Source organism: Aptenodytes forsteri, unplaced genomic scaffold (genome assembly GCF_000699145.1).
Source record: "Aptenodytes forsteri isolate BGI_AS27 unplaced genomic scaffold, ASM69914v1 Scaffold130, whole genome shotgun sequence".
NCBI classification, from domain to species: domain Eukaryota; kingdom Metazoa; phylum Chordata; class Aves; order Sphenisciformes; family Spheniscidae; genus Aptenodytes; species Aptenodytes forsteri.
In genome coordinates, this window is record NW_008795133.1 from 73,781 (window position 1) to 88,607 (window position 14,827).

Genomic DNA, 14,827 nt, shown 5'->3' on the forward strand with positions numbered 1-14,827 from the left:
GCAAATTTCTTTCCAAGCACCTTTCAAGTGTCACAGGGTAATGCACCACATAGGAGACATGACCATAGCCATTTTTTCTTTTCCTGTATAAAAGGTTATAGAATTTTAAAGAACTTTTGAAGAATAACATAACACCACTCTTCCTGCCCTTTGACAGTCTGACACACCTGAATGCATCTTGTGATGGAATAGTAACACTATGCTCGTCTGGGTATCAATCAACTATCAATGGAAGGTTGGAAGAACATCTACCTGCCCTATGACAGAACCACACCAATGCCTTTAACTACATTTTAGTTCCATCACTGGCATGACAATTAGCAAGATATGTGGAAACTACTATTAAACTGATATTTTCTTCAATATGCAGGAAGAAAAAAAAGGCAGAAAAAAAGGCAGAGCATATCTTATGTGGGTACAAAATGTGGCTGTAAGATGAAGTTTAAATAATAGTTTGCTTTGTTTTTAAAATTCAGGATTCAGAGCAATATGTGGTTTTGTAAGCTACTGTTAGTAATTGGTCAGAGCACAGCAATTCACTACAAAGAACAGAAATATAAACGTGTTCTTCTGCTGTTTCTCAACTGTGCCAGGCAAAATAATTTCATTTTGTTTCATAGCATTTTCTGTTTCAGCTCCTGTCAGGGTTTATGTGAATCTTCTTTATGTACTGTGAACCAATGATAACCTTGTTTAGCTGAGCTCTATGAGCTACTGGGGAAAGCTGATCAGTGGACATAATTTAAAATAATCAAACCCAAACCAGCCATCTAGGCCATTTCAGCAGGTCAGGCTGTCATCGAGAGCATGACTAAGATACACAGATGTGCTTCTTCATAAATTTTTATTCCCACCATATACCACCTGACCTGTTCCCACTTAACAGCAGAAAAATATCTTAAGAATTGAATAAATATTTCTCTTCCATCTTTTTTGGGTTTTTTTTCCAACGTGTAACTGCTGTGTCATAAAAATGACACCACCTCTTATCATTACAATGTTTTGGTCATTAATTTACCTGAAAAAGAAAACATTTAGTGGAAAAATATCAAATATTAGAATAATTTAAAAAGCAAATAAATTCTTCCCACACATACCTTTGACATCTTATCATTTCTAGCTACATAATGGTTAGCATTCTTCCAAAAATAAGAATTTGGAAGTTTCTTCTAGAAATTAATACTACTAAACTATTCTCATTTCATTACTGTCCTTTTAGCTGGCATTGTTACCATTGGTGATTAACAGGGTAAGACGAACCGTAACTGCTCATTGACTCACAGGCAGATGCATTAAAATGTGTTCACTTTAACTTGAGCTCATACAGATTTAAGAGGATATTGGCACAGCACCTCCTCTAATGCTTCCATTGCAAAGGCCCTTGGAAGATTCCATTCATGAAAGAGTAAGATAAAATATTGGAAGTCCCTACCTTCACCTGATGATCCTGAAAGGTCTATGATGACATACACTCTCCCTTCTGGCTCCAAGTCAATCTGCAATCAAGAAGAGAATTAGAAGAAAACTTAAAATGGCTCCCAAAGCAAGTGACTGCACATGCAGGAAACTAAAGGTTTCCAAAACTTATGAAGCCAAGATGTAGGCAGGACACATAGACAGGTCTACAGTTCACTAGCAACAGAGCTTCCTTTTGCAAAGAGGTATTGAGGACCCTGCACCTTCACTGAAGTAAAAAAGAAGTGTGTGCCCTTAGCACTTGGAAAGCTTGAACCCAGTGAATTTTACAAATCAAATATTTAAAGCACTGTTCTCCCATACATTTGCACCACTATTTCCAAGTAGTGGAACAAGGAAGAAAGTTAGAAGGTGGTAGTATCAAATAACTTTTTTACTGTAATTTATGCTGAGCCCAGCTATGCAAATGTGAAAAACAACACTGTGACCTATTCAGATCCCAGCGAGACAGATCAGCTCTGGTCACAGAACGGGGGAAATGAACACACACAGCTCGTATGGCCAGTTAACACGTGTTTATAATACTCCCTTTGTATCCCCACTGGGAGAAAGAAATACACACTTTATCCTCTTTTTCTGAAACACAAAATTTGTTTATTCCTGTACCATTCTGGTAGATTTTAAGGAGTCTTTGCTCTTGTGGAGATCACTTTCACTCAGCATGAAATACAGGTGCTCAGTATCAAGCTGCTGTACTTCAAGATTTCACGGGCTGTGGGAATAAGCTCCTGTATGTTTAGGCACCGCAATAAAGAGCTCATTACAAATCCTCCTGTATTTTACCACACATTTCATCAGCAACTCTCAATACTGCTGGATTTGAGTATCTTAATGGTGCCCCACATATTACAGACAATTTTTGCAGCCACCCATCTCTCAAAAATTAAACTGTAACTAAAACACTATGTAATCGATAGCTCTTACTGTCACATAGCAGTTGTCACACGATTTCAGAGACTGAGTGATGTGGTGTACATTAATATTGTATTTTCATTCTATTTTAGTAAGTAAAGCACACAGATAAAATTGCATGCCCACTGCCAGGATGCCTCAAAGGGCCTTGTCTGCCAGGGCCCGTCCTGTGTCCCACCGCTCCAGCCTGGAGCAGGCAGTCGGGGAGGCAGTCGGGGAGGCACCAGGGCAGCCCCAGCCCTGGGCATTAGGCACCTCCCTGAGGATGGGGGCAGGCCAGGGCCAGGCCCAGGCTGGGATGTGGGCCCACAGGTAGGCCCAGCTCAGCAGGGCCCAGGGCTGGGCAGGGCAGGGCTCTGGGGAGCTGGAGACCGGCCCTGCTGTGGCGTTGCTGGGGCAGAGGCTGACGGCCCTGGGGGCTGACATGGGGTCCGGGGCTCTGGGCAGGGTGGGGGAGCCCCGGGGGCTGGGCAGGGACATTGCAGCCTGTTGGCGACCCCTGGGCCCTGACACGCACGCAGGACTTGATGAGATCAGGCCTGCCATGTACCAAACCGGGGTACACAGGGCAGGCGAGAAAAGGGGGAAAGGAGATGTGCCCCAAAAAGCCCCTTCTTCCCCCAAGTGAAAAAGCGGCAGGACTATAGGTCCTTGTCGGTGCCAGACCAAACGGATGCAGGGTGGAAAGAAGGGAGTGTGCCTCATCGCTGGAGTCCAGCCAAGCCCTGCTCTCCACGGGCAGAAACCCCAGAACTTTCCTGACACCTCTGCTCACTGAGGCAACCGCACGCGGGGCTTGTGGCTGGGAGCAGGCTACCTCCCCCCACCCCACCACGGCCCTCCTCCTCCCACGCCAGGTGCCCTGCCACAACAGGGCAGGTGGGCCTTGCTTTGCCCATCTCAGCTCTCTGGGCTAACAAACGATACTGAGCTGCCTCCTAAGTCACAAGCGACATCAGGGTACGGCACTAGGACAGAGTAAGATGATAAATCAGGAGATCACCAATTCACACTAATAACTTGGGAGACCAATCTGTAAAGTAGCAAGTAAATGAGAAAAGGAAGGAGATGCCAAAACGTTGGGGCTATGCCAGGCTTTGCCTCTCTGCATTCAGCGGGCAGCTCCATGGGGCCACCTTTTTTGCCTCCAGGTTTCTCTCATCACCTGAGAGGACCTTTACAAGAGGGGCACCTCTGCTGTTTCCCTCTTTTGGGCCACAGCTGCTGAATGCATCAGGGTAACACAAGCTCCTCCCTCCATGAAACAGCTTCTCACAAAAATGCTTCTGTGCTGTTCAAGAGCGAGCCGGCAGAGGAGTTCACAGGTCTGGCTGATGTCATTGGACCAACAGATCAAGAAAATGATCTCAGCAGCTGTATTGTAAATAGACGAGGCAGGAAATAGGTGTTAGCAAGGCCAGGGGTTACTCAGAGGAGAGGAAAATGAAAGCGTGGTTGAGTGTTTTTCCATAAATAAAGTTGAATATTAAGTAATTTTTAACAATTTCTGAACTGGCAGCATGAGTTTTGTGGAAGAGTTTTTTTGGGGGGGGGTTTTGGTTTTTAAATAAAGCTACTGATCTTGAAGTATTGCTCCTCTCCCTTTGCAGTTTTTAAATTAAAAAAAAAAAATTAGAAGATCAGAGGCACAGGTGCATGAATAGACTTTGATGTCTACGCTGAGGGAGGCTTTTGAAAAACTGCTATAGCACTCAACAGGTGGCTGTATTAAAAAAGACAGGCATGTCTAATATTCTATTTGTATCAGCACTACATACAGTTTGGTTAATACTTTATGCAGTTCAAATCCCAGTGTGCACACATACATACAAAAGCCCAACACCATCCCTGCAGAAGAATCATGCATCTGGAAGAGCTGGTGACCACCATCACAAAATCTCTGTTCTGCCCATTTAAGTACAAACAGCATTGGAAGCAACTCAGGAAAAAGACTGGAGCACCAAACCCAAGTTTCCATTACCCACCAAGTGGACTGTTTTCATATACAATTTATTAGAAATGCTGCTTACTGATTTTGATTCATAATTTTTGCTGATGCTCTAAGCAGAACGAAGTATTTATAAAAGGGAGTCTCTTTTACAAAGAAAGTATGTTTCAGTCTTAAAATGTTCTAATACCAATGAGAATGAAATGGACGTATTCTTATTTTTAGATTTATAAAATACCCACATTTCATTTCAGCAAGTACCTATGCTGATAGTCTCATCAGTCACATGAATTAGTACTTTGCCAGAAGCCCGCAGCTCAGCTGCCTCAGCTGACCTTACATATAAAAAGAACACCCCCACAAAAGCAGAATCCCCTAAACTGATAGGAATCCTTCTTTTGATCTCAGGTCTTTCATGTATCAAAGCAAGTACGGAATGAAAAGGACTGATTCTAATTTTGCATAAAACATTTCTAATTTAATGCCTGGAAACATAATGGTATAAATACCACCAAAACAGTCAGATTACTAAAATACAAACTACATGCCTTTTCTTTCAGTCTGCACATTAAACTACACTTAAAAGAAGGTGGAGACTATGTAATGTCATTTTATAAATAAGTAACAAAAGATGCATACAGCACAATCTAAAGTTTCCATTAATTTTTCACCAAATGCCCTGAAAGTTATCACATGTGAAATGCCCTTAGACATATGTAACCAGAAACAGAGTGACTGGCCACATTCAGCTGAATATAACAGACATCCTTGAATGCAACGGAAATAGTCTGATCACGGCAGTTCTGATTCTGACCCTTCTCATTGACTAAAAATACTTCTCTCTGAATGCAGCCAAGCATTTATACATGCAGAGAGACGCTATGAGAAGATATCTAAAAAGACATGACTGTTCAAAAGGACAACAGGGAACAAGGCAAGATGCAAACTAGGGATGGGACAGAGGAGTTAATACAAAAGCAGCTTTGCTGTAAGCAAGACACATGGCAAAATATATGCCTTGCACATACACACCACGTTCTCTGCATGCAACAAAAGATGTAACAACTATCATTGAGCAAAATGTTTGATCACCAAAGTGTTTTATCATGTTACTTGCCCATGCTATTGCTGTGACTTTTGTTAAAATAGAGTTTTAGTAGGTGCAAGTAAGATTAATTGTAAAGGTACTTTAAACAACTTCTATATTGCTAAAATAATCCTTATGTGGCAATGTATTGAGATTAGTACAATGATTGCTGGAAAGCAGCACAGATCTTGAAAAACTCCAGGCATGAATAACGCATATTAGTAGCCTGTTTCAGGGAACAAAAGGCAACCATCCATAAAACCAGACATACTTTCAGAGGAAAAAACCCATGTTGAAACCATGGCCAAGTTTCAGCATATTGAAGGCATTTATATAGTTTCACAGTCATTAATGGATTTTATTTTCAACACCCTTCTGAGACAGTTCCCCATCTGTAAAATGAGATACTCCCAAAGGCACAAGCTAGACTAAATGACTTGCCAGAACGTCATACAAGAAGTCTACGGTTAAACAAGAACTGAACTCTGGTCTCTGGAGGCCCAGGCTGCCCACAGGACCATTTCTCCTACTCCTCAGTTAAGCTTCACTTTGTCAGGCTATACACATCCTGTCTTCCTGCAATATCAGAGACATCCAAGCACTTTTTTTTTTTTTTTAAACAACTTTAATGGGTACATATCTAGGAGGCAATTTCCTTTCTTTTCCATTCAGTTAATATTCATCAGTAAAAACTATATCAAACAAAAAATTGCTTAAATATTTCTCTGCAGCATTTCCAAAGCATCACAATTCTTAGGCAACTCTGGAGTAATGCAAAATTTAATAAAACTATGCAGAAGATTGTAAAAATAGTTCAGCCTTTCCTCAAGGTTTGCTTTTTTCAAGCTTTTAACTCCTAAGTGTTCTTCTGAAAAACTGAGTCCTAAGCTCATCTAGAAGCTCACCATTTTCCTCCTCTCAGGTGCAAGACGTAATTCCCAACCTCAAAAATATGAAACTCATTCAGAATTCTCTTAGACTACGATTTTGCTAAGGAAACTACACACTCTCTACTCTTACAGGGATGAGGAAGATTAGAATATCCTATGCAATTATTTGGGTTGCACCGATGCTTCATATTTGAATATGAAGAAGATTTTACGTTCTTGACCACTGTACAGCCTGAATCATTCCATCAACATTTGGGGGTGCTTTTTTCATTCTAGCTGATAGCACCAGCACAGAGATTTTGCATGCCCTATGGAGCAAACTGAGACCTGTTGTAAACAAGTGATAAACCACTATCTTCAGTGGCTCAGTGCCCCATTACCATAGGTTTTCATTTGATCATAACAGAGTCCATCAGCCATCTACGTTCCAAGACAAGAATGTCACCTAAGATTAGGTGCACTGTACTCATTTAAACGCCAGCTTGTCTCTTGAGAGAAATTTAAGGATAGTCATTGACATAAATCTCAGATCTGAAATAAACAATGACTAGACAAATGCATTTTCCATAACTGAACTTCCTAACCGCATAAAGGTTGAGTAAGTTTTACTCTGATGTTCCTTAGCTAGACAGTATGTGAAATACAGCAAAAACCCTTCGACCACAAAGCTGTTTAGGATTTTGGCAACAGTATAAACCTAAATGGACTGTGTAAGCAACAGAAACAGAAAGAATTAAATCATAAAACCTGCTTTGCACCTCTTGTTGTGATGTTCTAGGATTATCTGATATTTGGATAGCTTAAAGTATAAACCTCTAAGCACATGATCTGTCACTGCAGATGGTTATTTGAGTCATGTAGGACTTGAGAAGTCAGTATGTATTAACCCTTACTGAGCATAGCATAACAGAAAGTTTCTCTTTGAACACACAACTTCTCTGGAAGGAGAAGGGAAGGGATTGTGTGTTTAAAGAACGGATATCTGCAAAGGCTGGGGGGTTACGTCTGCTGTTTTGACGGGCATTTACTTCTCCAATTTTGATGAAATATTATTTCCATGAAAATGCATAAGGAAGTCAGAACAGTTGTAGTCTAACAGAGAATGACTGGAGACAGAGTCTGTGCTGGTCTTTTGTTCTTTAACCAAAAGATTTTTCTGCTTCAATTTAAATAGCTAACAGAGTACCTATTTTAACTTATTTAATAGAAAATAAAACATTAATAGTGACACTTTTCAATACAGTCAAAATGACTGCAGAACAAGTAATTTAAAAACTTTCAAAAACGCCATCATTATTGGAACAGAAGCAAACACTTGACCAAAACAACAACCAGAGGTTAAGATTAAGTTTGCAAACTTCCCCCAGCATTCATGCCCAAATCCCTAGAAAGCTCACCTAAAATGCATAGGTTTGCAATAGGCTCTGTAAGGTCAGCAAAATAGCTGAGAAAAATTTATTTAATAATATTATCTGAAAATTAACAGATTTCACATGTTACATCATTAAATACATGAGGTAAACTTGACTTTTAAAGAAATTACCCAGAAAACATGTTGAGAAAACTTCCCTAGAATCTCTGTTTGCCTCCATGATTTTTTTTTCCCCCTGCAGCCTCTTGCTCTTCTGGCCAAAGAAAGCAGGTCCCTTTCAGAGCCAGTGCACTGCCACAAAGTTCACAAATCTGTCTTTCATTATGAATGTTACGTATTTGATTATTATAATTACAGAGAAACGTAACACAGCTTGCCGCATTGTAATTGACCACAATGATATACATAAAAGTAAAGAAATTTTGGCCACAGGGGATTCTATCATTTATTTACTCATACACAAAAGTCAACAAAAAGACATCAAACATCTTGCATGACCTACAGAAAAGATCAAACACTTTCCAGTGCCAGACACATGCACAGACATAATACAGAACAGAAGCAGCCAGGGAAAAAAAACAAGGTTCAGCTGAAATAACCACAGTATTCAGAAATCAATTCTAAAACAAGAATCCTTCCATTAGTTAATAGAGCATATACCGATATTCAATTGCAGTGTCCTGAATCACATGTGATACGACTTTGATCTTCCACGGTCTACTGTACTAAGGCCTCCCAGGCACCAGTGGCGGAACATTTTTGAATGCATGGCGACACACAAATGCACATGTGTTTGTGCACAAGCATGCACAACTGCACACTCAGAAGTCACGTACTCATTTTGTGTACTCCTTGTACTAGGAAGAACAACTTCTATCGACCACTGTACTGGGACTAGGGTGTTCATGGTTCATTTTCTGGTAGAGTCCAGAAAGTGAACTTGGACAGATGGCTATACTTACATGCAACAAGACAGCAGAGCAGTACAAACGGCTGCAAAGGCATCAAGCAGCATGACCACAGAAGGGTCACTGCATGAAACCAAGTTTCTGACTCCCTGAGCTGAAGGGAGGAAGAGATTATCTTCACCTTCTTAAAAGCTTCAGCTGGTGAGAGCATGTACGGCACAAGGTATTAACCATTATTAAGGTGTTTAACAGCTATATGTCCAAACTGGTTAGGGTTTCTAAATACCTACAATCAGAATTCATGAGAGAGAGAAATAAATCAATGAGAGAGAAATTTCTTCAGGACCAGAAAAAGAAGTCAATAACCTTAAGAGACGAGGCTGCCTAGACTAACCATTCAGGGCGTTCTGCGCGTGAACAGGTCCATGGAGACTCGTACCAGTATGAGTGTTTCAGGCACGTGTGTGTGCTGTTTTGTTGGTTTATTTAACCCAGTACAGTTATGCAGATGATGTAAATGTCTTCTATTAGTAAGTCTTATGAAGGCAGGGGAATAAAAGTTACATAGTATATTTTCACTGTACTATAACTGTATCCACACTAGAAATGAAGGTCGCATTATTTTAGTAATAGTAATGAAGATAAAGTACAAAGAACCTATACAAGCCCAGAGATAACGTGAAGTACAATGTGTGAGAGCTGGGTTTGGCTGAACAACGCTCAACAAGACCTTCTGAGTGAAAGGACAGTAAAACCATCTACAAAACAAAAGTCTGCATAAAGCCATTCACTTGAAACATCTGCTAAATGTATTTCAAGAAAGAAAAGAAACTCTTCAGAGCACACTCACTTTCCCAAGCAGATGGTTATTTGATTTAAGAATAAAGGAATTGCATCATGTGGTAAGATCTGACCTGTAATTTCACCACAAAGCTTTTCAAAATCTATTCTTCAATGCAGTAGTGCAGTGGCACTCTCCAAGCCATAGGGAAATAATTAGCTGTCACAAAATACTTAAAACACATTTATTGTCTTGGCTTACGGACATTTTTTAATGTCATGCTACAGAACTGCAATCAGAAAGGAGAGGGTTACCTATACACCTAGGAATAGAATGCTGAATAGAGAATCAGGACTGCAAACACATCATGGTTAGCCAGTTAATACATGTTAAAAACTGATAAATGCTGTCAAAATATTTTACTGCAGTACAATTTCAGATGACCACTTGCTCATACGCATAAGCCAAACTCCTAGTTGGCACATTTGTTCAGTCTCAGGAATCACCCAAACGTGATGATTTAACCACACAGATATTTCGAGTTTCTCCTAAATTGCAGTTAATATTTCCTCTGAGTAGACACCTTTGCAACACTTCAGACAATCATCATGAAATAGGTATCTGCATAACAATAAGTACATGCATAAGTAGAGGACCTTAGGATTGACTGGTACTTTTCCTGGTCATATACAACAGTTTTGGTGCACTGCATACATTTTTCTTTATTTCCTTAAGTAATTTCCGTATTTCCTTACTTCCCTTAAGTAAGACTTACTGTGTGAAGTCTTACAGATAAAGGTATCAAAGCAACACTACCTGTTTACTGTAAAGCATATGGTATTTTTCTTCTCTTTATGGTCAAAACACTCCTTTTCTTGCGCTCTCCTCCTGCCAGGTATACTCTGGGAAACTCAAGACAGTGTATAGTAGGAAATATCCACATTGCATTACTGTACCAAGAATAAAGGAAATAGCTGTGCTGATTTTTAGACCTCAAAAATCAGGGAGATTAACAGCTGGAAGATCCAAGACTGAGGTGGCATAAATTCAAATCCTTCCTAAATGAGGTAAAATAATCTCCAAAGGCAGGATATAAATAACTACTAGGAAATAGTGGTATTTAGATGATGTGAAGCTGCCCTTCAGTTTTTCACCTGTTAATCCTATTCTAGTCCTTGGTAAAAAAGAAAGATTCTGGAACTTGCCTATTAACCAACTGTATTTTAAAACAAAAGCTAGAAACATCAATGACACTCTGGTTTGAGTAAAGCTCTCAACTGCCTCAGAGGGAAGATCTTCCCAGACCAACCATTAGAACATAAATATACCTTACACGAAACCTCAGCACAAACTGGGCAGACACTTCAGCATTGATCTCAGACCCTTCCCACAAGAGGTTCACATGCTCAGTCTTTCAAACGCTACTGTGCAACACCTTTCAGTAGCTTTCAAGAGAGGTCCTACTGGACTTACAATCATCAGTTAGCCAGTTAGAAGAAAGCAGCAGGGAACTTGGTTCAGTTCTAGTTCAGGCTGAGTTGTAAGTAAAGCTGTAGTGGCTTTGTTCCAGTTAGCAGCAAAACTCGCATCTAAGTGTAGGTTCCGTTCCAATTAAAAAAAAAAATTAAAACAACAACTACTGTTTATGAGTTTGAGTTCAGTTCAGCTCCCTGGGAAGAAAGGAGAAAGGCCTTTCTTATTTGAAAGGCAACCACATTAAATGTTCTCTCCATCTGTATTCATGATAGAAATTAAACCTCCATTAGGAAGGAAACAACTTGATTCAATATGCTGCAAATGGACAAACTTTACTTCGATGACACTCACTAGAACTTTTAAGTAGTTTGTTGATGTTCGACACCGGCATCAGCTGCAAACCAGAGTTCATCAGCAGAGAGAAGAAAAACTCCAATTGGTAAATTCTTACTCTTCTCTTGCCAATTTGATGTAGATATGAAGGAGATTCCCTCCCCCCACACCCCCCAACTAAAGTAGCTGAAACTACAGAATACACAACTAAGATAGCCCTGGAGGTGTGCCCAGAAGAGTCTTTGATCTCAGCAACTGGCTATGAATTACTAAGCTCTGTCCCCCAAATTTCCAGAAAATGAACAATATCTTGTTTGAGAAAACATCTCTAGAAGCTATCAAGACGTGCCTGAAAATTCTCCAGCACCCAAGCTCTTTCTGTGCAAAACTAGTCTTTTAACATGACAAAATCCCTGTTTTACTTCACAGTTAACTGAAGTGTACCCTTCATGAAATTTCGGCCAATAATCAAGCTGTCCAAGCACAGCTGAACACCACAGAGACCTTTAAACATATAGTGCAGTGACCGACCAGTTTTTGTCTCAAGTCTTGCCTTGGCACCCAAAGCCCAAGAAGAACCTCATAGGGCTGAACTCTAACTACCAAGATGGCCAAGCTGCTCTGAGGTAGTGCCAAAGAGCAGCAGTTCTATGGACTACCACCACCATGTAAGAAACAAAGAACACTATTCCAGGTAGGCAGAACTTAAGAAAACTGATGAAATAACATAATACAGAGACCAAAATATCTTCAATTAAAAAACACAAGTGAATAAGAAGAACAAAGCACCTTGGGAAGAGAGACAGTCACAGGAACATACAGAGCCAAAAATTACATATATGGCTCAGAAGTGGCATGAAGTTGTCATAAGATCACGGGAACATACAGAAACAAAAATTACATATACGGCTCAGAAGTGGCATGAAGTTGTCATAAGCAAACAAGAGGAAGTGAAATAATATTTCAAGAACAAAACTATCCTAGATTTACTTTAAAAACGGTAAATTTTCTTTTGGAAACAGAGCCATACTACTTCTTTGAATCTCATTCTTAAATCTTAGAATGCTTCTCATTACTATTTCAGCTGTCCTGCTATGTTGAAAGACCTTTTTTTCCCCTAACATAGCAAGCTTGTAATTTTAAAAATTATGATGTCCCTGTTTAGATATCCTTGTAATTGATCATTTTTAGTAACTTCAATGCACTTTTTAACCATGTGTCTCCTACTTTCCCATTCAGATACCCCTTTATTTTTTAGGAAAGAAACTGGAAGTAGAAGAAAAAAAGGAATAGTCCCCTTATAGAATTATCTAAATTTGACTATAGAAAGGGGAGGAGGTTGCAAAAAACACCACAAAAATATTTATTTCCCAGTTTAAAAAAAAATAATTCTTCAGTAATAACTAAGATGAAAGCATGAATACACAGGCTTCAGCAATTACAAATAAACATTCTTCTGCTGGTTATGAAGATGGAAGGAAAAACTATGTTCTACACAAATATTCTCTATGACCTTTCACATATGTATCTGTAACCTGAGCTGCTTTACAACAAACACTGACATTACAATAAACAAACATTGAATGATACACAAACCACAATAGTAAAACAGAATTGGCATCAAGTATTTAAACAAAAGTATCCTTCCTGGAAATAGCCCTCATACTTACGGCCTGCCAAGAATTGCATCGATTCAGAGACTTCATTCAAGTTATACTAAAAGTTAAGTTTTAAAGAAATTTGAAAGAAGAAAACAGAATTAAGAAAATAAAACACAAGTTACTTGCAAAAGTATCTTTGCTTTTTTAAAAACATTATCTTTTTAAATGTTTTTTTAGTTGAGAATGAAAGACTTCATTCTGCCTTCACACAACGTGACACACACAACTGCAAGCGGTAGTTACAGAAATTGGCTGCCATGCAGATACGTTAGTCCTTTTCCATACCGAGCACAAACACAGAGCACATGCAGGATGACGCCGTATCTGCACCGACCCCTCTGAGCCCCCCGACTTCCCTGTCCATCACCCTTTCCACATTGGGGTTTTAAGTAAGGATGTCTATAACTGGGAACTGGATGCACTTTTCAAGTCTCAGTCCGATATCTAAATAGCAAGATCATTCTCGTTTCCTAAAGGAAAAGGTCATTTCTAAAAACCTTGTATCAGATAAACATTTTGCCAGTAAATGTGGCAGTTTTAACCACATAAAACTATTCAAATTAGATATGCTCAATCATTCAATCCCTGAAAAAAGTAAATTCAAAAATAGCACTAAAACATTTAACTTTTTTTTAGTTTCTTGAACAAATACCCAGAATTGGCAAAAAATACCTCAAAAATTTGACAGAAAACGTACCCCCCAATGCTATCTTATGTGCCTTTCTAAAAAATTACCAGAGGAGCCAGCTTTTTTATTTCCAGAAGAAAACATCCTTGAAACATTCTCTCTTTGGTTCTATTTTTTTTTTTCCCTTTAGAAAGTCCTACAATGAGGTCTTTAGATACCATTTAATAGAGTTGGGGGTGTGTGTGTGTGTGTGTGTTTAAACATAGTTTTTGTCTTGCTTTGATGATGTGCCTTTCTAAAAAATTACCAGAGGAGCCAGCTTTTTTATTTCCAGAAGAAAACATCCTTGAAACATTCTCTCTTTGGTTCTATTTTTTTTTTTCCCTTTAGAAAGTCCTACAATGAGGTCTTTAGATACCATTTAATAGAGTTGGGGGTGTGTGTGTGTGTGTGTGTTTAAACATAGTTTTTGTCTTGCTTTGATGATGTTTTACCCTCGGTTTAATTATCAGATTAGAAAGATTAATGAAGTTAATTCTGTTAACAAAATGGCTATCCTGAGGACTACAATTATCTGTGATTCACTTGGACTTCCTCTGCAGCTTTAGCCATAACAAACCCAGAGCAACTCCGAGACTCCTCGGATGTCAGCTACAAAACACTTTGTTAAAAGAAAAAAAAAAACAGAAAACTGCTGTAGTCCATGCTACCCATGTTTAAATGCTAAAAGGAAAATCAAGTAAAATAAAATTCAGTAGCTTGACACATGCTGCCAGGCAACCTATATTCCATAAAATGGATAGACCAGAACGTAACATCTTGAATACAGAGATTACAGAAAAGGAAATGGCAAAAATAGCCACTACTATTATTATTGTTCCTGAAAAGTTAGGCAGCAGAGTAGAATCCACCAGCCAGGAGTGGCACACCAGGAATAGATACATCTTCAAAATTCCCTAAGAACAAACACGTTCTTGTGTATGCTGCGTTAACCGACATTTTCCTTTAGCATTTATTTTCATTCACTGCAGTGTTTTAAACTGAATCACATGTGGAGTTTTCACATGTTAGATATGAGTTTTACATGAAAGATGCTGGATAAACCTTTTTAAAATCTCACTCTTTCAGACATGCATGCAAGCTTTCCAGTATTTCCTGGATTTAAGGAAAAAAAAAAAAACCAACAAAAATTCCTCCTGACACTTAGCCTGCCTTCTATTGTAGCAATTTTGTTGTTCCTCTTTCAGTCCATAATGAAACAGAAAGTGCAGAGTCACTTACATGTGCATTCAGATTGTTCTTTGAAAAAACTGATTATAATTCAAACTTTTTTTTTTTAATATGATAGTATTCAG

General features: G+C 39.1%; 1 protein-coding gene across 1 annotated transcript in view; it reads right to left on the reverse strand.

Moving 5' to 3' along the window:
- Positions 1-1,432: 1,432 nt before the first annotated feature.
- LOC103898190 (protein kinase C epsilon type) overlaps positions 1,433-14,827 on the reverse strand; it is a gene marked incomplete at its 3' end in the record, with an annotated part of 106,441 nt that continues 93,046 nt past the window's right edge. The window contains exon 2 of the mRNA XM_009278409.2: positions 1,433-1,496. Coding sequence (XP_009276684.1) covers positions 1,433-1,496 — 64 coding nt within the window. The remainder of the gene's footprint in view (positions 1,497-14,827) is intronic.